Source organism: Lissotriton vulgaris, chromosome 11 (genome assembly GCF_964263255.1).
Source record: "Lissotriton vulgaris chromosome 11, aLisVul1.2, whole genome shotgun sequence".
Classification (NCBI taxonomy): domain Eukaryota; kingdom Metazoa; phylum Chordata; class Amphibia; order Caudata; family Salamandridae; genus Lissotriton; species Lissotriton vulgaris.
Genome location: NC_141699.1, coordinates 1,002,995,565 through 1,003,021,075, shown reverse-complemented (window position 1 = coordinate 1,003,021,075; position 25,511 = coordinate 1,002,995,565). Strand labels below are relative to the sequence as shown.

General features: G+C 46.0%; 1 protein-coding gene across 1 annotated transcript in view; it reads left to right on the top strand.

Moving 5' to 3' along the window:
- Positions 1–24,851, top strand: part of SKIL (SKI like proto-oncogene) — a 191,236-nt gene extending 166,385 nt beyond the window's left edge. The window contains exon 7 of the mRNA XM_086944293.1: positions 24,237–24,851. Coding sequence (XP_086800419.1) covers positions 24,237–24,392 — 156 coding nt within the window. The 3' untranslated portion in view covers positions 24,393–24,851. The remainder of the gene's footprint in view (positions 1–24,236) is intronic.
- Positions 24,852–25,511: the final 660 nt, after the last annotated feature.

Here is a 25,511-nt window from a genome sequence, read left to right as displayed (position 1 = left end):
CGCCTTGTCTATGAGGTGGAAAACCCTACATGTGTGGTCTCCACAATGACGAATCCCGCTTGGTCCATGTCAAAAGGCCTGGGAGGAGTGGGTTAAGACGGTACGCCAAAATATCTGTAAAAGATTTAAGGTCTACATTTAACATGGAGATGTATGTATGTATGTATTTATTTTTATAAAGCGCACATATTACCGATAGGTCTCACAGCGCTGGCAGAGGATATGAGTCATGCGAGAGAGAGGAGTTGTTATGCTGGTGCCTTGAATAGTAGAGTTTTGAGATCTTTTCGGAAGATTTTGTGATTTTGATTGGATCTTAAGGCCATGGGCAGGGAGTTCCATGCCGTGGGGCCCACCTTCGAGAAACTCCTGTCTCCATTTCTGACAGTGCGGACTCTTGGTGTCTTTAGGAGATATTTATTTGAAGATCGTAATGTTCTTTCCGGGCAATATTCCTGAAGTTTATTTTTTAAATATTTCGGGCCTTGTCCATTCAAAGATTTGTGCACTAGGCAGCAGATCTTGAATCTTATGCGCTTTCGGACTGGAAGCCAGTGCAGTTTTTTGAGGCAAGGGGCAGAGGGGGTGCGTGGGGGTAGGTCAAGGGTCAGTCTGGCTGCTGCGTTTTGAAGTGTCTGCAATTTACTTAGTGTGCCCTCGTTTGCGTCCGCAAGGAGAGCGTTACCATAGTCAAGGCGGCTGGTAATTATGCCTTGAATCAGTGGTTTACGATAGGACAAGGGCAGCCATTTGAATATTTTCCTCAGGCTCCTCATGAGGCCTATACAAGTATGTACTAATTTGTTCGTATGGGGGGCCATGGACAGCTTGTCATCGAGGATGAAGCCCAGGTTCCGAACAGTGTCTTTTGGAGATGGGCAGGGTCCAAGTTCCGGTGGCCACCATTCTTGGGACCAGATGGATTTGGCTGCTCCGAAAAGCATTATTTCGGATTTGCCTGCGTTTAGCATTAGAAAGTTGTTGGTCATCCAGCTTTTTATTTCTAGCATACAATTCCTGAATCTCACTTTGGTCGCTGCTAGGTCAGAGCCAAGGGTTATAATTATTTGGGTATCATCGGCATACGACAGAGTGTCGAAACCGAAGTCCCTAATTATTTTGGCCAATGGTGATACGTAGACGTTGAATAAGGTTGGGCTTAATATTGAGCCCTGGGGCACTCCCTTGTCGTTATCTATGGCATCTGATGAAAAAGGTCCTGATTTGACCCTAGAGCTACGGTCAGCCTGTCTGATGGGCATTGTGTTTTGGGGCTTGGAGATCACCATTATGGATGCCATCTTCATGGAATGAGGAAGGTCTGCTGAGCTCCCAAATGTGTTAAAACGACAGCTAAGAAGGGGTAATAGTGTTTGGCAAAAGGTCTTGTAAAAGATGGCTGGGAAGCCCTCCGGGCAATTTAGATACTTGTTGATGGCCGATGCAGGAGATGACAACTTCAATTTGAATAGGGCTGTCTAAGTCGTCCCTCTGTTCTGGGGTTAGGGCTGTGTGTGCACGTCCTTGAGGTAGGCTGGGATATTTTCCAACGGTAAGGTCTGAGCCTTAAAGAGTTCCTTGTAGTATTCTCAAATGTCTCTGCTTTTTGAGGTTCCTCTTTCTGTACCTGGCCCTTAGAGTCCATGACCTCTTGGACTCAGTGCTCCTGTCATTAGACCCTCAATTGGTTGACCATGAGGCGCCTGCATCTGTCTCCACCTACATAGTATTGGTTTTTAAGGTGGAGTGCCGCATATTCCGCTCTCAGTGTCCAGACTGGCCAGTTGAGCTCTGGCAGCTGCTAACTGTCTCCAAACTGGGGGCTTCAGTTCATTTATGGACGTGTTCAAGTTCTACGACCTGGAGGGAATGACGCTGCCTTTAATCCCGGTAAGTTTTATTTTCGTCCGTTTACATAGCAATTAGTTCCCCCCTAATCGTCACCTTTAGGGCGTTCCACAATGTAGAGATGGCCATTCCTGGGGTATTGTTTATGGCTATGTAATTGTCGATGGCTTTGGAGATCTGTTTTATATTTTCATGGCGTTGTAGGGGGCTATCCCGCGGGTGCCAGGTTCTGGAGTAGAGGCTATATCGAGGGATCCTATTGTGACTATTACTGCTGCGTGGTCTGACCGGGATCTGGGTTCGATAGTAACTCCCTGCACCCTAGTAGTGAGGTATGGTGAGACCAGGAGTTAGTCCAGCCTGCTGTAGGTTTTGTGTGTGAATGAGTCCTATGCGTATTCTCGGGTCTGAGCATGAGGGTGCCTTCAGATGTCTGTAAAGCCTGTTCTTTAAAACCATTGTACTCTTTACCCCCCCCCCCCCCCCCCGAGCTTTGGAAAGGGCACCTGTCTTGCCAAGTCTTTGAGACGATCTATTAAGATCATTGTCAAAGACGAGGTTGAGGTCTCCCCCCCCACTGTGGGTGATCGAGTCTGAGACCCCAGAACCTTCGACAGAGCCCTCCGAAGGAAATGTTCCTGTTCCTCATTGGGCCTGTACAAGGTGACAACAGTGACAACGCTGGGGTTGATTTGTAGTGAGTAGGGCAACATCCTCCCCTTTATTTCGACCTCTTTGGAGAGCACCTTGCCCATGAAATGCCAAGAGATCATGAGAGCTACTTTTGCGGTTTTGTTCAAGGGGATGAAAAGTACTGTTAAGGGAAGTGTTTGTAACGGAGTCTGTATTCATCCCTAGATAGGAGGGGTGTTTCTTGTAATAGGCAAATGTGGGCCCCGGGTTGTTCCAGATACGATAAAATGGCTCCCTTTTCAAGGAGTGGTTGAAGCCTTTAACTTTCAAGGTAAGGATTGTTAAACGATCTGACATAGAATAGTGAGAGAGCAATCGCTACCGGAGTAATTTTTAAGCGTCCATGTGAGTGTATGGGCAGGTGAATAGTCGAGTCTGGCGTTAGGGGTGGCAACATCAGGATTTTGTATAGGTATTACACCTGTCCAACCAACGAAAAACAAAGAATTACCCAAATTAATGGCTTGAAACAATAATGCATTGATTAAATGAAAGTCCATTCCCTGTGGGTCCATGGAGTGTTCTCGAACTGAGGTCATGGAAGCCTCCCTCCGCCCCGCCTAGAGCCAAAAGCATTGTAGTAAGATGTGGGTGGCTATAGAAGAGGAGTGTCACATATCGGGGAAATTGCTGGCTTTGAACTTTAATGCTGAACATGGACGTTGGGGAGAAGCTGGTCTTGAGGAGTTCTGGGACAAAGAGTCAATAACTGCTTATTTCTCTCTAGCTACGGTTTCAGGGTCCGGTCTGTGCTCAACAGGGAATGAAAGCTCTTGTGTTTCTCTGTCCTGTATAGCCCCTTGTGTCGGGGTTTTGTGCATCCCCCTGCGTGGGTTCAAGAGGTGTGTCTACCAAGTCCAAAATTCGGCGAGCCTCTTCCAATGGTCTGATTTGGTGCAGTTTCCCTTTATGACAAAAAGATTAGGCGGAAGGAGTGCCCCCAGTTTTATCGTACTCCCACTGCTCGGGGATGTGTAGTGATTGGGTGGAAGGTTTTGCGCTTTTGATGAGTCATGCTAGGTCTTGATATAGGACTGGGTAGCAGCCCTGGAACTGCAGTTGGTGCTTCTCTCTCGCGCGTTGGAGGATACGTTCCTTCAGGGGAAGTCATGCATACAGGTAAGGATAACAGGTGGTGGAGCGTTAGGCGAACGCTTAGGGCCTAATCTATGTGTTCTGTCCAGCTTAATATCCTCCATTGAGGGGGCCTCCAGGATAGATCTAAAGAGTTCCTTTACTAATATAAAGATGTCTGATCCCTCTGCTCCAGATGGTATGCCTCTTATGCAAATGTTGTTTCGGCATGATCTATTCTCGAAGTCTTCTGTGTGTGCTTGGGAGGTCCAAATGCTGATCTCTGAGGCAGAGAATGTCTTGTTGCAATTGTTCTATCACCTCCTCCCTGCTTGTCTCATGGTCTTCCAGTGTGTAGGACCTTTCCCTCAGTCTGTCCAGGTCCCGCTGGGTGTCCTTGAGCTCCTGTGTGAGCTCCTTTGTGAAGGACTGAAGATCTTCGCGCACTGCTGCAAACAGGGACTCCAGATTGGGGCAGGTGACTGGTTCATGTGGCGCAACCGTACTGGCGGGCCCCTCCGCAGATGCTATCGGTGTGGCGTCATTTGACTGGGTCCCTGTAGTTTTGAGAAGCATGTCTTTGAGAGTGCAATCCATCTTTCCTTTCGTAGACACCATGCTGGGAGGCGAGCTGTACTCCAGGGGGCGGCCCAGAACAGGATTGTCCGGAATCCAGAGGACCCTTTAGGAGTGATACTGTCGTCCCCAGGGGTCGAGTGAGGACTCTCAACCGGATTCGGCTCCTCGACCTCCATGATTGCCCAGGACAGGCCCTCTTGTGAGCCCGCTCTGGCTCGTTAGTTGTTGGGTCTGCAGCAGTCTGAGCTACAGGATCGCGCGCGGAGCCCGCATAGGAACCTTTTTCTCCAGAGGTTGTGTATCTCCGTTTGTTCCGTCCCGGTTTGGGATTGATAGGTTGAGAAGTATGGGGATGCCGTGTGTACAGTGGTGAAGTGGGTTGATAGCCAAACTGGGCATTCCTCCGATGGTTCAGAGCAACCTTGTGCAATGTCCGCTGCTCGGCCCCGCGGTCGTCAGAAGGCAGGGGGCCGTGCTCCCTCCCTCTGTAAGCTATTTTAGGAGGCACTGTTCCTGGGGGGCTGGGTGTCCAGCTGACTGCAGGTTACAAATTGATAGGGGGGGGGCCCGAATTGCATTCAGTCTTTTAGGGAATCTCCAATCCCAACATGGCGGTGGACGGCATGGTCCGGGCAAGGGTAGATCTTTGTGTGGGGCACCCGGGCTGTGGTATCCCAGTTAACAGGAGGCTCTGGATCTCTGGGGAATACTGAAGCACTGCTGGGTCAGCAAGCGAGTATCCCCGAGGCTTGCCGGGAGTGAGCGGTACAACCTCCCTTTGCTTGGTGAAGTATGTGCTGGCGCTCTGTCCCATCTATCTCCTGACCCATCTATCTCCTGACCCCTCTATCTCTGTTCGAGGAGCCTCTTCCGTGGTATCTGGGTGCTTCCCACCGTGCCTGGGGTGGTGTCAGGCCCCCACACCGGGAACGTTCTAACCATCACTCAGTCAGTGGCCCGCAGTCTTGAGTGCCCCGCTGGTATCTCTGGGCCAGCTCCCCTGGGGGGCGCCCGCACTCTCCTCCTGTCCGCCAGGCAGGATCATCCTGCAGGGATCCGGAGGCATGTGGATGGCCCTGATTGGACTGCTGACTTCTTCCCCGCTCCAGAGGGTACCAGTTCTTCCCCCGGGTGCTCCTTCCGCTTTCCACCAGGGTGCACTGTGACCAGATTGTTCCGCTGGCTGCCGTCAGGCCTGCGTGTTTAGGGGTCCTCACGGGCCGCCGATTCTGCTCCTCAGGGGCCGACTGGCAGCGACGTACTCCAGATGCCGCCCTTCAACATCTCAGCCTGACCTCACCGGGAGGAGAGGGCGTGCAGGATTCGCCAGATTCCTGCCGCTAGCTTCAGGCCAGCAGATGCACACGGCAGCCATCTATGTATAGGGCTCAGTGCTCTCTGCATCGCGGGACCGGGGCAGCATCCACTGACCGCTGCCAGGGTCCTGGTACACCCCCTGTACAGAGAAGCGGGTTGCTCCGATGTAATTCACCCATGGATAGTGCTATTCTGAGCGGATAGGCCTGTTGTGGGGAGCGGAGAGACTCAGACACCCATCCAGCATCTTGGCCACGTGCCCTAACAGACGCCTTTAGAGGTCCATGAATTGCCCTCTCACCTAGGGAAGCAGTAATTATATCTATATTAAAGCCCAGTAAACCGCCGCACCTGTGTGACTCATACCGACGTCTGTCAGTGATTGATGTGGACAACAAAAATATTGGCTATACTTATCGCTATCCGAATCTGGCCCCTCTTAGCAGACATAATTGGCCTGGATCAATTGGGCTTTGTTCCAGATCGATCTACGGCACATAATCACTGAACGCTTTTTGTGACTATGCAAAGTGTGGAACCTGACTTGGTGCAGATTGCCACCCTCCTGGACACCACTGAAGTGTTTGATTCACTGGAGTAGTCTTTTCTCTTCAACCTCCTCTGGCGGCTTGGCTTCAATTCCCACTTAATTTGCCTCATGAGTCTGTTATATACCCCTCAGACCGCAAGACTACGCCTAAATGGATTGACATCAGCCCAATTTTTGATTACGCGAAGCACCTGTCAGGAATGTTTCTTATCCCCTATATTATTTGCAATGGTTATGGATCCCCTGGCAGACCGGTTGCGACAACATCACGCACACAGAGGGCTTCATTTTAGATCTTGTAGAGTATTCATTTCGATGTATGCAGACGACGTGGCACTCTACGTTCAGGAGCCCCATTCCAACCTAGCTACGGTCATACACTTCGGGGGACTGTCGGGGATAACAATTATCTAGGCTAAATCCATTATCTTCCCCCTTACATATACAACCCAACAGTTCAGCTCAAAATTTTCACTGACATGGACGATGGAACCGGCGAGACATCTGAGAATATGGGTCTGCCGAGATGGAGGAAGAACTGTGGAGTGCAAACTATGGCAGAACAGTTACCTGACTGCAGGACAGAATTCCAATATGGAACCACTTTCCTTTATCTCTATCGGGAAGGTTGGCAATAGCGAAAATGGTCGTTTTACCCAATTTTCTATACCTTTTTGTCAATTTGCAACTGCCTTCCCATTTCTTTCACCGACTAAGATCACTACTAATCTCGCTCACTTGGGTTGGGAAGCAGCCCAGGATAGTGTGGGAGATCCTTACCCTACCTCTGTGCCGGGGAGGACTCAATGTCCCTGATCTGGCACTATAAGCATTGTGTGCCCAGGCCCAATATGTTCACTTCTGATACCCCATCAAATGTCAACCACACATGGCTGTAGAGGCTGATCAGACCCACCCCACACCCCTGTCAATGGCATACCACCCGTATAGGCAGACGCCCTTGACCGCTACAACAGTGGACTGTATGAAATGGGCTTGAGACGGAATGAGACGCCGAGCTAAGCTTCCATGTTTGTATGCCCCATCCATCCTTATAACTAACAATCCACGGATAACAGCCCTGCTAGACTCCAGTGCTAAGCACCCAAGCGAAACCTGCATACATTTACAGACCTGTACTCAGAGGGCCACTTCTTGCTCCCTCCTGACACCCCTCAGCGGAAGCGGATGGCTTTGGATGTTCTTCTATACCAACAGCTGCGAGCCACCTGCAAAGCATTACACAATACATTTCCTGAATCCCCTCCCACTCTAGATGCCCTAGAACATATACAAATGTATGCAACCCACCATAAGCTGATTACATGATTGTACAACATCATGCAGGAAAAGGCACAGGTGTGCACCCCAGGGGCTCGCACCCAGTGGATAGTAGACACCGTCCCGCCCATAATGACGGAACAATGGGCGTACTGTTGCGGACAAACCTTAGCTCTCTCGCCCAACTATAGGCTACACCTCATACATTTTAAATTTCTACACCGAATATACTGCATACCTATACAGTTGCACCGCATCGGTTTGAGAGACAGGGCAAATTGTGTGCGCTTTTTCAACACCTCAGGCCTCCTTTCTACACCTTGCTTGGGAATACCCCAAAGTTGTAGAGTATTGAAGAGCAGTGCATCACACCCTTCAACAAACTACTGGCCACCCTTCAACACAGACACCAGCAGTTAGCCTCCGGGTATACGTTAAAGAGGAGCCACCCGAATACAGCTGTTTGCTCACCATGCTTCTGTCACTGGCCAAGCGACGGGTACCTAAACACTGGGGAGGGAGAGCAACACCATGACTTGAACACTTGCTACAGGATGCAGCCTATTGCCATAAACAATTGGCAGCCTATTGGTAACTGATGCCACAAGTGACCTGGCCCAGGGAGACATGGGAGCCACTTCTGTCGTATCTAAGATCGAGGGAGGACTCTGCATCCAGGTGGCAGCCTGACTACACTAAGGGTACGCAGTAACAGAGAAGCTTGGGTGTAGCAGGGAGATATGGAGGTATATAGGGTCTTATTAGGTGAGCCCTGATATAATGTGTTTTATAGCAATGCCTACTGGAAGTGCCTTTTATAGATGTATATCGAACCTGTGAATGTCCAAGATTGCAACATTGGACGAAATATACCAAGATGTGGGACTCTAATGAAATAAATGTTCTCCAGTATTAGGGGTGTCTTTCATAGATTCACATGCTTGAATATTCCCTGTCATCGCAGTGGAAGTCGCACAGTACATGAACTAGATATAAATGCTAAAATATAAGAGAACATAAGAAAAACTAGAAGTAAATACACAACTGAACCTCTAAAACAATTCCTCCATAGGAATGCATGGTAGAGAAAGAAAACACTAGTAACATATCACTGTCATTGTGTTAGTCCAAACTACAGCCAATCAGGCGCCAGCACCCTCTAGAACCTTCTCCTCAGAAACTCAAGCCCTCAGATTTTCTACCGCACGTCGTGTGAAGGGAGTCTCCCTGAGCTCTGCTCAGTTTTTTCCTCTACTGCTTCTTGTTTCCAGAACTTTCATGTCAAGTAAGAAGTCTTTATTCCGACCTTGCTCTTCTTTTGGGAAATTGCGTCTTTTTAAAGAAGACCCCCAAAAGAAATGTATTTATTGTCTCTATCCTGAGCATGAAGTTGGCAGCTGTAAGTTTTGTAGAACATTTTCTAACAAGACTCTGAAGGACAGAGAGGGTCGTCTCCTCCTTTGGCTCCAACGTCTTAAAGACAAGGATTCTGTTCTGTCTGATGCTGAGAGTTTTCAATCTAGACCCTCATCTTCAGCCTCTAAGGGTGGTAGTGTGCAGGATATGCCTTCTCCTTTTCTTAAAAAGAAGAATCTGGCCCTACCTTTGGTCTCTGTGGTGTCCACACCAGCACCTACTACGGCTGTGCCCACGAGACCTGGCTCTCAGGCGTCTTCTGCTGCCTCACAGCGTGTTTCCACACCTAAACATGCTTTGTCGTCGACGGGAGCGTCTATGAGCGTTCCGACGACGAGATCTGCAGTCTATACATCGTCGACGACGACGACACTGACGACGTCCGCTTTTAGCTAGTCTAAGACGAGCTCGTCGACGGCCTCTACATTGACGAGAGTTTCTTTGGCTTTTCAGACTGTCTCGTCGACTATTCCTATCACCTCGTCGACGAAATCCATCAAAAAGTCTTCGTTGTCGATGAAGACTCCGTCAACTAAACCATCGTTGACGAGAACTCCGTCTACGACTTCGTTGGCGGTTATGTCAACTAAAAAATTTCCGTCGACGACGGCTTCGTCTACGAGCCTACCGTTGATGCTGGATTCATCAAAGTCATCTTCGACGACTTCCATTTCAGCACCGTCAACGATAACGTCGACAGTGGTCCCATCTTCTTTTGCCTCGTTGCCCCTTGTGCCTCTATCTACTTCAGTTTCTGCATCCGTTGGCACTGATTTGTCACACCATCGCCGTCCACTGTCGTGCCACCAGTTGTCTGCTCCAGATCTGCAGCCTCAATCACCTATGTTTGCCACTACCTCTGAGCCTGACTCTGGTAATGATGTGGATGACACTTTCGGGGCGGCTCACAGTCCGTCTGATCTCATCATCAAATGTCAAGATTCCGGCAGTGATAACGAAGGCGGCGACCAGGAGTCTCACGCTGAAGACCAGTTTGTTCAAGTTCCAATGACTACTTTGCCTTTGTCTTTGATTTCGATTCTCCAGCAAATGCTGGACGACTACAACCAGCGTTTTCCACCAACGCCTCAAGGTACTCCTAGACCGTTACCTACTGCGACAGCTCCGCCACCTTTGCCTCCGACGCCTTCTCCTCAGGTTCAAAGGTCGGTCAAGATTCACACTACTGTGTATCCTCAGGATGCGGTGATGAGACAGTTCCACAGCGGGAGGACAGAGAGGTCCACGATGACACAGATAATGATGATGTTTCAACCGGCATGGCAGAGTGGGACAACTACCAAATGCAGACGCCCTCTCCTCAACCAGAAGAATCTGGAGATTCCCCTCAAGTCGATATTGCCAGTTTTCATCTTTTGATGGATCGAGCGGCTCAGCGCTTAAAATTGCAGAGGCCACAGAGAGAGGAGGACTGTTTCCTCTACGACTTCAAAAATCAGCCTTTCAAACAAGTCCACGCCATTCCAATAATCGATTTCATATGGAAGGAGGGAGTTAAGCTCATGCAGGTTCCGAACTTGTTACCTGCCCATGTACCACGCCTTGAAAAGAAATATAAGGCCCCAAGTGGTTCACCAGCATGCCTGGTCTCTCATCCTAAGCCGGATTCGATTGTGACTCAAGCGGCACAGCGCCGGGCCCGTAATCCAGCGTCTCCAATCACTGTGCCTCCAGATAGGGAGGGTCGGCGCCTAGACGCCATTGGACGGAAATTCTCAACCATGGCTTCCACTACAGTACGGGCGGCGAATGCCTTAGCCATCTTGGGCCGCTACGACCGGCAGATGTGGTCGGACATATCTGCCCTGGTCAAACTCATTCCGGAAGCTTCCAAGGCTGACGCTCTGCAACTCATCCAGGACGGACAGAGAGCATCTGAAGAGATTATTGACTGCGCATCCGATATTGCGGGCACTGGTTTCCGCCAGCTTGCTAGTGCGGCTGCCTTACGACGCCAGGGTTGGTTGAAGTCCACCTCTTTCCGGCAGGAAGTCCAGTCCAAGATCCTGGACATGCCTTATGATGGTTAATCGCTCTTTGGTTCCCACATTGACAACGCTTTGGAGTCCATTAAAAAGGACACTGATACGGCTAAATCACTGGGCACTTTACAATTTCGAAAACAGTCCTTTCGAGGTGCACGCGGACACAGCACTTCAACTTTTCGAGGAGGACAATCTCAATATCGCTCCTACAATCAGAGCAACCAACGTTACTCTTCCAATCAACAGCAATCCAATCGACAGCAGTCCTCAAAGCCTTATAGGGGAAAGTTATCCTATCGAGGATCAACCCCCAAACGCCAATGACTTTTGCCATCCCCAAAGGTTTGGAGGTCGAATCTCTCTGTTTTATTCTCAGTGGTCCTCCATCACCACAGACCGCTGGGTTCTGGACATTGTGATGAAAGGAGGGGTTTTACTCTTGATTCTTCCTCATACTCAAGAAGACGGGAGATTGGCGTCCAATTCTGGATTTGAGAGCTCTAAACGGATACCTAAAGAGTCAATCTTTCCGCATGCTGACACGACTGGAGATTCTGCGTCTTCTGGCCAGCGGGGATTTTATGACCACAATAGATCTTCAAGACGCATATTTTCATGTCCCAATTCTCCAACAGCATCGCAGGTACCTGCGCTTCAAGGTGGGGCAGACACATTATCAGTTCAAGGTGTTGCCTTTCGGACTCCGCTCCGCCCGTGTTCACGAAGGTGTTGGCTCCTGTGGTGGCTCACCTATGCCTCCGAGGCGTCCAAATTTTTCCATACTTGGACGATTGCCTCCTCAAGTCTCAATCACGCCATCAACTAAGCCAAGACACTCGTCTTTGTCAGGAAGTGTTTCAATCCCTCGGCTTGACCATCAATGTCGACAAGTCACAGTTTGCACCAACGCAAACCAGGATTTTTTTGGGAGCGATCTTGGACACTATGCTTTCAAAGGCGTTCGTTTCCCACGAACGACAACAGAAAATCCTCCGCCTAGTGTCTTTCATTCAATCAAAGCAGTCCGTTTCTGTCCGGACGTTAGTCATTTCTGGGGATGGCTTTGTAAGAGAGTAGGTTCTGCAATCCTATGGTCACCCCAGATTTTTGCTTTTTGCTTCACTGGTTTACGACTTTCCCTGGCTGTGGGCCTGCTAATCAGACCCACAGCCTAGCTGTTCTCTCTATTTCAAATTGTACTCGGGTACTGAATTGGCACTGGGCCCTCTCATGAGTCCCTGTACCCAGGGCAGAGGTGTACCCAGAGGTCTCCCAGGGGCTGCAGCATGTATTGTGCCACCCCTGGGCTGACTAACTAAACAGACACAACTGGCTGCTTGACAGCTGGGGCAAGTTGGTGTAGTCACCCTTGCTTTAGATATAGTATACCTTTATCTAAACCTAAAATAGCCACACAGATCTCCTATCAGTCACTCCTATGGCAGGCCTTAACAATCCTGAAGGCAGAGTGCTTGGAATCGTGTGACATGGTGCTCTGGCATGAGCTGAGCCTGTCTACGGCCTTCGGGATCTATCCCTTAGCCGTTTCCATGATAGCGTCAGACTATATACTTTTAAGTGCCTTATAATCCTCGCGGTTATGGTAACTTTGGTCTGACATTATCTAAACATGTCGTGTAAGGTGTCATACGCTTTGGAATACTACCCCCTCGCCAGTTCTGGCAACGGGGGTAGCATTCCACCCATCTAGAAAGAGAAGACATGTTGGTAGCTGTAACCCCGGTTAAAGTTAAACACAGCCTCAGCTCCACAAAATGGATGCTGCCACTGAGACATGAGTCAGAACTCCTGCTGCTGGGAGTCCTTCCAGCGAGGGAGGCCTGGACAAAGGGTTTCCTGTCAGGGGCGGTGCCAGCACCATCCCTGACAGGATTTTGTGTATTCCAGATAGGCAGGGCTGAGAGGAAGGTGACTTCAAGTGGCACCCCGGTGCTCACTGTGCATATGCCGGCTCGAACCAGTTCCAGGGGCACACCAGCCCCCTCCTGGTCCCACCCATGGGCCGGACCTAGTCGCGTGCCAGCCCCTTTTCTTAGAATAAAGGTAGGAGCGGGCACCCTTCCCAAATTGGATAATCTTGAAACTTGAACTACTTTCTACGAAAGGAACTCTTGTCATTCTCTGAAGACTCTCCCTTGTGGCTAAGGAGTAGCCACCCTGCACCAGCAGGCACCATCTAAGCGCTTGCGGTTTGCTGTACGTCCATCCTCCGGATCAAGACTGACCAGCTCGACGAGACCCGGATTCCCTGCCATCTCTGACCTCTCCTGCATCATCAGCCCAGCTGAGATTCGTGAGTGCGACGAGACCCGTGGGACCGGCTATCTTCAAGACTTTCACGACACTTAACCAGCACGACCGCCGAGGGATCCTCGAGTGGGTGCACTGGGGTTTGAGAAGCCCCAACCCTGAGCAGCTCCAGCACTGAAGTCCAGCCCCCCAGCGTCCACGAGATCTGCGTGGGGCCCTTCTGCTGCCTTGCTGTTTGCCACGTTGTCCGGTCACTTGCCAGTCGGCTAGTGGCCCTCCTGATGACGTACCACGACGTTTTCACCGCTGGTCTAGGTCCTCTAGACTGGCCCTTGCTCCTTGTTCAACAAGAAGTGCCCTGGACCCTCCTGGTCCACTCCAGACGCCATTTTGATTCGACCGCGTGGGCTTGCCTTTGCCAAGGCTTGTTGCTCCAATCCTGGATCCAGCATCGCCGACAGCAGACACCATCGTTGGACAGCTCGCACCTCCAGCCTGGTCGCCGACAACGCCCCCTGGTCCGTGTAGCTGCAGAGTCCAGCGTCACCCACTCACCTGATCGCGGTGACTTCATCTGGTGCCATCCTGGTGCCCACACAATCACTGGCTAGTGATTGAGAACTGAGTCCCCTCTGCTTTCAGGTCGTCTTCTTCACGGATCCAGCCTTGGATCACACCGAACATCTTCACTGGTCGCCTGCCAGCAACATCTTCTTTCAGGCTCCATAGACTACAACGAGGATTCCCGACGTCATTTGAACCCTATGCAGCCGCAGCCCCTGGGCTAGGTAACCCGAGCATTTCGGTGCTCCAGCACAGGTTCACTATCCTAGTGTCCAGATCCTTTTTCGTTTTTAGTCTACCTAGTCGGATTCGTCCGGAAATAGTAACTTTAGAATTACTAGCATCCATAGACTTTGTCCCGCATCCCGCGTAAGAGTTCACACTCTGCACCCGGGTTCCCTAGGCCCCCTGCTCCTAACCTAAGGGTTCAGTAAGGTAGTCCTAGCGGTCCTGAAGCCCCTGGATCGTGTCACTTACCTGCTAGTATTTCGCATTCCACTTTTTGAGTATATGGTTTTTCGTGCCCCTCGGGCATTTGTGTGATTTGTGCAACTTACAGTATTTTCTTAAGAGTTTTGTAATGTGCTTAGCTCCCTGACTCATAAAGGGTAGTCTTGTTATTAATAAATACACTTTATAACAACTTGTGTGGTGTCCTTTCACTTGGTGTTCCAGGGGTATATGTGATGGTAAAACAGCCCGCTTAACGCGCCCTCTAGAGTTTAGCCTAAAGACTGCTCTTGTCCATGCTACTAGGATAGCTGGTCTATAAGGTTGACTTACAACCAATCATCAATAAGGGTTGTTTGGAATGATACAAAGTGATCACTAGAATAGTGAGCACTATATATCAGGCCAACTTCTCACAGGCATTATCTCGTATTGCACTGATCCCACATTGCAGACTGCGGACCCGTCCCATTCAAGAGGAACTGGACGTACAGTGGCGTCAGGTCTCCGGATCTTTCAACGACCAGGTGGCTGTTACAGCTCACATGAGAAAGGGACTGTACTGGTGGGCACAGTCGACCAACCTGACGACTGGAACATCCTTTCTCGTCTACGCGCCAGATCTCCCGCTCACAACGGACGCCTCTCTGGATGGCTGGGGTGCTCATCTTCACGGTCTTTCCATCAAGGGCAAATGGTCTCCACCCCAACGCTCTTGGCATATCAACAGGCTAGAGCTGATGGCGATCTTTCTGGGACTCAAGTCGTTCCTTCCTGTAATTCAAGGGGAGTCCGTGCTTATTCAAACGGACAATACAACCAGCATGCACTACGTGAACAAGCAGGGAGGGACCAAGTCTCAACGCTGGTCTCGGCTGGCTCAGTCGATTTAGGATTGGGCTCTACGTCATCAGCACTTTGACGGCAGTGCACCTGCCGGGCGTTTCAAACATCCTGGCAGTCTCCCTCAGCAGGTCTGCATCGTCAACACACGAATGGGAGCTGCACCAGCCGACTCTGGATCTTGTGTTTCATCGCTAGACCTCTTTGCGACACCAGAGACTCGTAAATGCTCGTCTTACGCCATTTGGCATCCCCACCCCGGATCGTGCTGGAATGCCCTTTTAATCGACTGGTGCGATCTATTCGCTTACGCCTTTCCGCCGATCCCGTTGGTACCACGGGTGCTCTGGAAGATGCGGAGGCAGCCCTGCCACATTCTATTGATCGCCCCTCGATGGCCCAGACAGGCGTGGTTCTCGGAGTTGCTCCTTCTGTCCCAGTGCGAGCCCATCCCTCTTCGTCCTCGTCCAGACCTCCTGACGATGGACAATGGCCAGGTTTGCCATCCGGATCCTTCCACTCTACAATTGTCGGCATGGAACCTGAGCACCTTGAGCCAACTTAAATATCTCGCAAGACTGCAGAGAGATCCTTGCTCATGCTAGGGCTCAGTCTACCATCAAAACTTACTCAAGTGGAAAAGGTTTTATCATTGGTGCCTGACAGCAAATATCCATCCAATCCACTCTACTCCGGAGCAGCTTCTTCCGTTCTTTTTGAGTCTCGCTCAATCGGGACTCTCGCATGCTACCTTGAGGGTTTTCCTAGCTGCAATCTCTCGCTTCCGGCAGGATGGCTCCTCCTCCCTCTGCTCGTCCAGGATTATCCGCCAGTTTTTCAAAGGGCTTTTCCGGAAGTTCCCGCCTATTCGACTCCCTCCTCCATCGTGGCATCTCAATGTTGTTCTGTCGCAACTAATGAACTCACCATTTGAGCCCATCCATAGGGCGGACATTAAGTTCCTTACCTGGAAGGTTGCTCTTCTTCTTGCTCTGACTTCCTCTCGGCGTGTGAGTGGCCTCCACGCCTTTGCTATCAAACCGCCTTATCTTCAATTCAAACCTGACGGCGTGGTGCTTCGCACCAACCCATCCTTCCTACCCAAGGTGCCTACGGACTTTCATTTAAACAAACCTGTATTCTTGAAAACTTTCTTCGCTGAGCCGAAGTCTCCGGCTGAGCAGCGATTACATTCTTTGGACATCAAACGATGCCTTACATTTTAAATTAGCAGAACTGCCTCCTTCCGCAGGTCCGACCAACTATTCATTGCTTATGGACGACTGCGTCAGGGGCACCCAGTCACCAAACCAACGATTACCCATTGGATCTCTTCGGCCATTGCTTTCTGCCATCAACAGGCTGGCAAGCCCTTGCAGTCTTCGGTGAGGGCTCATTCTACGAGGGCTATGTCTTCATCCACCGCCGTGTTTGCTGGTGTGCCACTCCATCAGATCTGCTGTGCAGCGACATGGTCCAGAAGGCACACCTTCACCAAGCATTACTGCTTGGACGCTATCAAGGAGGCGGATACCGCAGTGGGACAGGCAGTACTTTGTCATCTTTTCAAATAAGGTGAGCCTCTGTTCCCTCCTCCTATATATATATATATATATATATATATATATATGTATTGTTTTAACGTGGCACCAACTAGAGGAAAGACTGCTTCAGCCTGAGTTTGGTAGTGTGTCTTCTATGTCACTTTATCACGTGATGGTGTAAAAAAATGCCCGGGAAAAACTTTATGTATTTAAGCCATTATGAACTTACTGACATTTGATCTGTGAACAAGGGCGGACGCCCGAAACGCGTAAGATCTGGTGGCCTTGAACGCAATAAAATCGTTTTAGCCCACATACGGACGTTGGAGTGGCGTGGCTTTCTTTCTTGGCTGTTTGGCGGCGGCTGCTGCGAGGCTTTGAGGAGAGAGCTGCATCTACGCATTTTACATCGGAAGGTGGTTGCTTCCGAGGCCGCTTCACTCCCCGCAAGATAGGCTGCAGCTGTTCAACCAACACGTGCTGTTTCTTTTAAGGAAGTTTCAAGCAGCAGCCCCCGTTTGTGCTCTGAAAACTCACTTCGCCAGCGTCTGCGGTAACGGACCTCCATGGTTGTCGTTCAACGCACGATTTATGCGCTTTGCGGTGAGTGACTGTGAGCACACAAACGGAGGGGAGGAGTCCTTGGGTTTGCGTGGTCAGTGATCGGAAACCGATAACGTTCGACACTTGACTGCGGGTATCTTTGCGTTATTTCAAGACACCGCCAACATGTCAGCGGAAACTTTAAAAGACAGAGAAGCGGCGGCAGATATGCTGTACTCGAATCTCCCGACTACAATTAATAAACAGAAGGGAGCTAACAATCTCACAGTGACCAACAACGACAATACTGATGAGGATAAAATCAGGGCGGCCATGAAACGATTGGAGAAATGTATGCGGCAAGAACTCACCAAGTGGTGGGAACATAAATCACTCTCCAAATATCTGGAGGAAGGACGGGTCCCTCGTGGGCTTCGCATTCTGCTGGCTCCAAGTTACGAAAACCCCAACCCGGAGATGCTAAAGGAGTGGGGACAAATCAACCTAGACTCCTCCAGCAGATTAATACAGCTACTGGTCAAATATGCTGTAATTGACAGGAAGGCCATAATGAAAGAAATCGAATCCATCAATGAATTGCTCGCTACCTTTGAGCCCAATGATTTGATTGACAAACTACGGAAAGAAATTGATGAGCGCCTCAAGCAGCAAGAGGATAAAATCAAAAATCGCAAAATCTACAAATTCGCCCGTGATAAGGAGGACTATGCCCAGGGGCGAATATTCACATTCGCAAAAAAATATGAAAATGCCAAAAAAACAAAACTGGCACAAAAGACAGCCAAGAAACCGGCATCCTCCATAGAAACACCTGCGGCTGCTTCTACTTCAGCCGGGTTGGGCGTAACCTTGGAAAGTAGCGATAATGAATCCCTCAGCAGCGGCTCATCTTGGGAGAACAGAAGTGAGCAATCGGATTCAACAGAAATGGCTGTCCTAGACTTGGGAGAGGAGGTGGATTTTTTACGCTCGGACAGGATTCAAACGCTGAGGCCCAGAAATCGGAAACAGCAATCCCAGAGCAAAGTAACAAAACAAGACGTAACAAACGACGGAGAGAACGCCGCAAAAAACAAAAAAAACAAAAACAAAAACAAAAAATCTCCAAAAAAACCAAAGAAGCAGTACTGGCGAAAGAACAAACAGTAAAGAACACTATTATTAATTTATCCACCGTTACATTAACTGAGGCTGAAAATCAACTCTTAAGTTTGGGGCTTAGCTATTGTCCGGTGTCAGACTTCAGTTACACAAGAACACGTGTGGATATTTTTCTTTACATTCGCAAACTTAAGCTCATGAAATTTTTTGAAATTAAGGAAGGCAACAAAACTAACCCTCCCAAACAATCCGGAATTGCAACAACAAACACTCTTAGCACTCCGGCAGGAGAAACAAGAACTTTATTGACACTGCACCAACTGGCTATGGATGACACACCTGGAGACGAAGCGACATCGACTCAAGAAGAGCTTCGAACTGCCGAAATATCTCAGGTAGGAATGAACCTAAGTCCGTTCAAACCAAAGTCTACTTTTATGCCAGTTATGCCTCGTGACTCTATAGATACTTTTCATGACATGGTCATTGAAGATCTTAAAGGACTGTATCATAAAGTGAAACATAAGAAAAGATACAGGAGCAATCAAGAACTAGCTTATACCACACTAATGAATAAACTTAGCAAAGATCAGAGTATTATAGTGACCATGGCAGACAAGGGCGGCAACGTGGTCATTTGGCCACAGAAAGATTATGTTGCTGAAGCGCTGCGACAATTAGAGGATGGATCTTGTTACAGCAAGTCAAACATGAAATCGTATATAGAGGCTAAGGAAAGTCTCAAAAAGTTGTTGTTTAAATGGAAGAGGGAAAACATGCTCTCCAAAGATGAGTTTAACTTTCTGGATGTTGACAATCCCGTACTTCCTAAACTGTACTTGTTGCCCAAAGTGCACAAGATGGTGAGCCCAGTCCCAGGGAGGCCAATAATTTCCGCAATTTCCAGTCTAGCCGAACACATTGGCGAATACATTGACTATTTCCTCCAAAACCTAGTGCAAACATTACCATCTTACATCAGGGATACTGGTCACTTTCTCAATAGAATTAACAACGTTCCATGGAGTGATGACTTACTATTAATCACCCTAGACATAGAGTCACTCTATACCAGCATCAATCACAGAGCTGGACTTAGAGCACTTGAACACTTTTTGGGAACCAGACCTATCAATTGTTATACTCATAACAAAATGTTAATAGAACTGACCAATTGGTGTTTGCATCATAACTATTTTATGTTTGGCAAGGAACTATATTTACAACTAAGAGGAGTGGCTATGGGTGCCTGCTTTTCCCCCAGCTATGCGTGCTTGCACGTTGGCTGGTGGGAGGAGCAGGTACTTAAGGTCAACTTCAGTGAGATCATGTCCAACAATGTATTACATTGGTTGCGTTTTATCGATGATGTTTTTATAATTTGGAGGGGGGAGAGAGCAGATGCGGAAAGGTTTATTGAATTGATTAACAACAACAATGAAAATTTACATTTTACATCACATATTGACAACTCAGAGGTGGAATTCCTTGATGTTAAAGTATTTGTGAAAAATTCTAAACTATGTACCAAACTGCACCGTAAAAGCACTGCTGGCAACAGCACACTTCACGCCAGCAGCTCCCACCCCCGTCATGTCATCGATAATATCCCTTTCGGAGAACTACTTAGGCTTAAACGAATTTGCAGTAGTGACGAGGATTTTCAACTCTGTGCTACTGAAGCCCTTGATAGATTCAGGGAAAGGGGATATAAAGAATCAATACTTAGGCAATCCTTAGCGAAAGCTAACTGTAGACCCAGGGATTCGCTTTTTTCCACTTCAGAGTCTAATCAGGAAGCCAACATAGAATCGAGTAATGGTCCACCCAGACTGATTCTAACCTTTAACAAACAGGAACGCAAAATCAGATCTATTATCAATCAAAGATGGCCAGCCTTAAAAACTGATCTAGTACTGGCCCCAAAAATAACAGATAGACCTACCATCACTTATAGAAAGGGTCCCAGCATGAGAACCCAATTGAGTCGTGATTTTCCTGAATTAACCAAACAGAACAATTGGATGGCTAAGCCGGGTTTCACTAGGTGTTCCAGTTGTAGAGCATGCAAATTTGGGATTAACACCACCCAATACTCTACACCTTTTAGATCTGACCCTGTGGAGATCAAAGGGAAGCACAACTGCAAAACAGACTTTGCAGTGTATGTTCTGACATGCACCTGTGGCCTCAGATATGTGGGGAGCACAGGCAAGCAGGTGCATGTCAGAATCCTACAACATCTACGCGCAATCGTTAACAACGATAGCAGCTATCCCGTGGCACGCCATTTTAAAGCCATCCATCAGAATAATCTCGACTGCTTAACTTATTTTGTCATTGCCTCAGTACCAAAACCAAGTAGAGGGGGTGACAGGGATCTCATGCTTAGGCGACTAGAGTCCCAGTTCATTTTGGAACTGGACAGTCGCTTTCCCAATGGTCTTAACACCACGGAAGATCTACATGTGTTCCTATAATAGCTTTTTCCTGTTGGTTAATTTATCCTGTATGTCAGCCATTATGCCAAGATCTGACTTCTCTGTCTTTTTAGTTTCTGTATTACTGTATTTCACTGATTTATTTTTATCTCATCATGGCTTCCATGGTGTAGTAGTTGGGAGCTTTGACTCCTACTATGGTGCTTATGAAACTCATTGTCACGAAGAAAAGAATAGAAAGAAAAAAAACAAAAATCATTTTCCCCTTTTTTTACCTTTTTTATCTCTGCAGGAGGGATACACATTTACTAAAACACTTGAAGCACGTTCAATTTCGGACACAGACTGATGGGGCGTGATTGGAAGCATCCCTTAAACTACTTCGTATTGTACGAGGTTTTTTTCGGTGACCACGATACACACAATTCACCTCAATCTATACAATAGGCATTTATGCCGACATTAAATTGGACAGACTTATTGTCTGCAAACTTTGGGACTACTTTGTATCGATTTGATATAAGGATTTCTTGTTGCATTATTACAATCTTGCTTATTTACACTTTGCCATTCAATCATTAGTTATTGAATGATTAACAACTGATAACATTGCGTTGTTTGCACATTGTCCCAAATCACATGTATTTTTATAATGTATATATATATTGTTATATTACATATATTTATTTATTTTTTTAAAATCTAAAAAAATGAATTGTACATTGTATATAGATTGAGTTGTAAATAGCGCATTCATGCTGTTATTATATTTGTGTATTGTTTTAACGTGGCACCAACTAGAGGAAAGACTGCTTCAGCCTGAGTTTGGTAGTGTGTCTTCTATGTCACTTTATCACGTGATGGTGTAAAAAAATGCCCGGGAAAAACTTTATGTATTTAAGCCATTATGAACTTACTGACATTTGATCTGTGAACAAGGGCGGACGCCCGAAACGCGTAAGATCTGGTGGCCTTGAACGCAATAAAATCGTTTTAGCCCACATACGGACGTTGGAGTGGCGTGGCTTTCTTTCTTGGCTGTTTGGCGGCGGCTGCTGCGAGGCTTTGAGGAGAGAGCTGCATCTACGCATATATATATATATATATATATATATATATATATATATATATATATATATATATATATATAGTTACTGCTCTTTATTCTATTCAAGCATGTGAATCTATGAAAGACACCCCTAATACTGGAGAAGAACAATTGTTACTTTCCTGTAAACAGGTGGTTCTCCAGTATTGGTGTCTTTTATAGATTCACATGCGACCCACCCTCCTCCCCTCAGAGGCCCTCTTCTCCTCATGCACCCTGGGTCTCTTTGGTGCTACGAAAATCTGAGGGCTTGAGCTGCCGAGGAGAAGGTTCTAGAGGGTGCTTGTGCCTGATTGGCTGTGGTTTGGACTAACATAATGACAGTGATATGTTACTAGTGTTTTCTTTCTCTACCATGCATTCCTATGGAGGAATTGTTTTAGAGGTTGTTGTGTATTTACTTCTAGTTTTTCTTATGTTATGTTCTCACATTTATGTATATTTTAGCATTCATTGCTATTTTATGTACCGTGGGACTCCCACTTCGACGACGGGGAATATTCAAGCATGTGAATCTATGAAAGACACCAATACGGGAGAACCACCTGTTTACAGGTAAGTAACAATTGTTCTTCATTATGCACCTGATTCCCATCTCCCTCTGTCCTCACCTCCCTCCTCTCCCAAACATTTGGCCTGGATTAGTGTTCGAAGCAATCAAGGTTCAGGTCTTAGAGCTTTCTTTTATTGTTCTTGGCAAATAATAGGAATTATTTCTTGGTTTGGTTGAACTCCATATAAATAAGTGCTGCTTTGAGAACATTGTGAAGTAAACATCAATTTGTTAGTTAGTGTGTTTTCATGACAAAGGAGGGATTGTTCTTTCCACCCTCTTTGACCTTTTTATAAATATATAACTTCTGTTATCCTTTCCAGACGAAAACCCTTTCCAAAGTCCATCAGTTGGCAGTACTAACACTATCCAATTCAAATTCTCGCCTTTTGAATGCATGAGCTCAGCAATACACAGTTGAATAAGGACATATTAACTTTTGTAACTATATGCAACTTCATGTGTAACATTTTAGTAATTTTTTAGAATAATAACAATTGAAGGTAATAATTTGTTTAAAAATAGTAGATTATTACACCGGCTAGTAGTGGGAAAAATGCATTAGATGAAACTGTCCAGAATCCAGAACAACTAATCCTCTCTTTGAAAGATAGTGGTCATGTACTCTTTATATGTTTAATGTACTACGACAATTGATGTGAACTGCAGAGGAACAGGAGAGCAGAAACATTGGGAATAGTCTAGGATTATCACTAACATTTTATGTAATATCAATGAGATAGATTCATAACTGTAATGCTGGAATGTTGTCATTGTTTATTGTTCTTTTCTTGCAAACTGAATAACAGACAGATATTTCAAATATGGAAATGGTGGCATTGGTTAGGGTTACTAAAGATGAAATGACACCACTCATTCCGTATCATTTGTCATTTTCACTTTAACTTTTGATGCGAAACTGATCTCTGGACTGGGTGAATTTTCCAGTCTCTGTGAAATGCTAGTAACCATTTTTGATGTAGCAATTTCCAAGTGAGCTTTAAACCTTGAATCCAACCATTTATTTAATGGTTTAATTTTAATATGAAAGTGCCTTCAATACTGTGCATTCTTTGCTAGGTTGGCTACGTTCGCACAATCACAGATTTATAAATGCCCTCTACCAGTACTACATTTAAGTGGGAACTATGTGCAGTCAACAGAACAGACTATTTCCAGAGTAAAAAACACAATTTCTGCTTTTAAACTGAAATCCTTGTTTTTGGTCGGACAAATAAAAAAACTTCAATGAGTGTGAAAATGTGGTATTCTGCATATCATTTTTCTTTCCTTATGTTCTTCTCAGTGTTACTTTATAAATGTTTATTACCCTTACTCTTATTTCCATGTTTTAATGTATGTGAACAAAGAGGACTGGGCTCTGTATCAAGTATATCTTTCCAGTCCTCAGTGATATCTAACTGAATTGATTTTTTGTAGAAACTCTGTCATCATCTGTTCTTGTCTACATGTGCCTCTTTCAGATCCCAATAAAAAATGAATACCCATGGATCATGGTCACTGTGTATATTCCAAACTCTATTCACTTTCATTTGTTTGCCCAGTCACCCTATTGAACTAACAAGGCATCATATTAGTAAATATTAATATGCACATTATTGCTTTAAAATGTGTTCACGGGTGCAACTTCTATTACTGATCTTACTCATGAGTGTAATGTTTGATTAGAATCTAAGAACTATATGTTCCATTGATGTTTAGCTATCCAGAATAACCGGAAAATTGTGCTCATTAGATCAAGATCATTTTTTCTGCTTATGGTTCTGTTGTATTTTTGTCATGTTAGTAATCCCCATACAATCTTTTTGAATTTTCACTGTGGTTTAAAGAATTAACATTGTAGATATCAGTTTAATTTGTTGAATTGGTATTACAGGTAAATTTAATAACTTTAAAATTGCTTGAAGCTCCATTTTCTAGATCACTAAAACTGTTGCTATACCACACTATTCAAATAAAAATAACTGATATTGTCGCTCTTCTATTCTAAATGATGATATGTCTCTTTACAGTTGATCGAGCTCCGGCAAAGATTGGATAAAGCAGAAAAAGATAGGCAAGAATTGCAGGATGAACTTAGACAAGAACGTGAAGGAAGACAAAAATTGGAGATGATGATAAAGGAACTACAGCAACAGATTTTGAATTCATCAAATAATGTTAATTAGAAGCAATCAATGGTGAACTTCATACTTAAAAGGGGTTTCTGTTGCCAAACTGTTGATAATTGGTGGCAAGAAAAAGAAAAGACAGCCAAATTGGTGGTTTTCTATTCCCTAAGCCCTAATGCAAATCTAAAAACAAATGTTAATGTACATTTTTTCATTTATGCCTGCAAGATGTAAATTATTTATGCAGTTTTTGTTTCTATGAGACTACTATAGTACGTTTAGCTCATTATTTGTTTAGCAATTTGTTTAAAACTCTTACTGTTGTCTTACAGTTGCAGTTACTAAAATGATTTATTTTGTCTAGCCTTTTTTCTATTCCTGATTTCTAAAAAAAAACAACTAAAAAAACAGATAATTATAATAACTTAAACTATTCAGACCATACTTGTTCAGAAATCTGTTTAAATCTTCTCCGGTCTTAATGTTGCAGCTACTAAAAATATGTATTTTCTCTAATCCATTTTGTGTTGTTTACTTCTAGAAAGCTTTGTTCTAATTATTTTCATGAATGTCATCAGTCACTCTCCCTCATTACTGAAGAATTGTGGGAAGCTTGGTAGCTGATAGATTCTAAAAGGCTTTATGCCTTTTCAAATTTGAACTGTCTTCCACCCTCTTAAAAAAACAAAATAGCTCACCGATGAGCAAATAGATGTTTCTGAAACTAATTTTCACCTGTAAGACTATTTTAAAAAGAAGTGATAATAATCATTACCGCACCAAAACATTTTTAAACTTTGTTTTTTTAGCATTATTGTAGGGAAAATGTGTGTGTGTGTGTGTGTGTGTGTGTGTGTATATATATATATATATATATATATATATATATATATATACACACGCACACATATATATACACTCACACATACATATATGTATATATATATATATACACACACACACACACACACACAAATATATTTATATATATAAATATATATGTATATATATATATATATATATATGTATGTATGTATGTATGTTCTCTTTCACATACTTCATTTCATTGTTTCTTCAACCTCATCCGTGACACAAGCTAACTAGACACTGACTGAGTTTCTTTGGGTTCTGCAAAACTAAGCTAAACTAGTGAGTTTACTTACCTCATATGTTGAT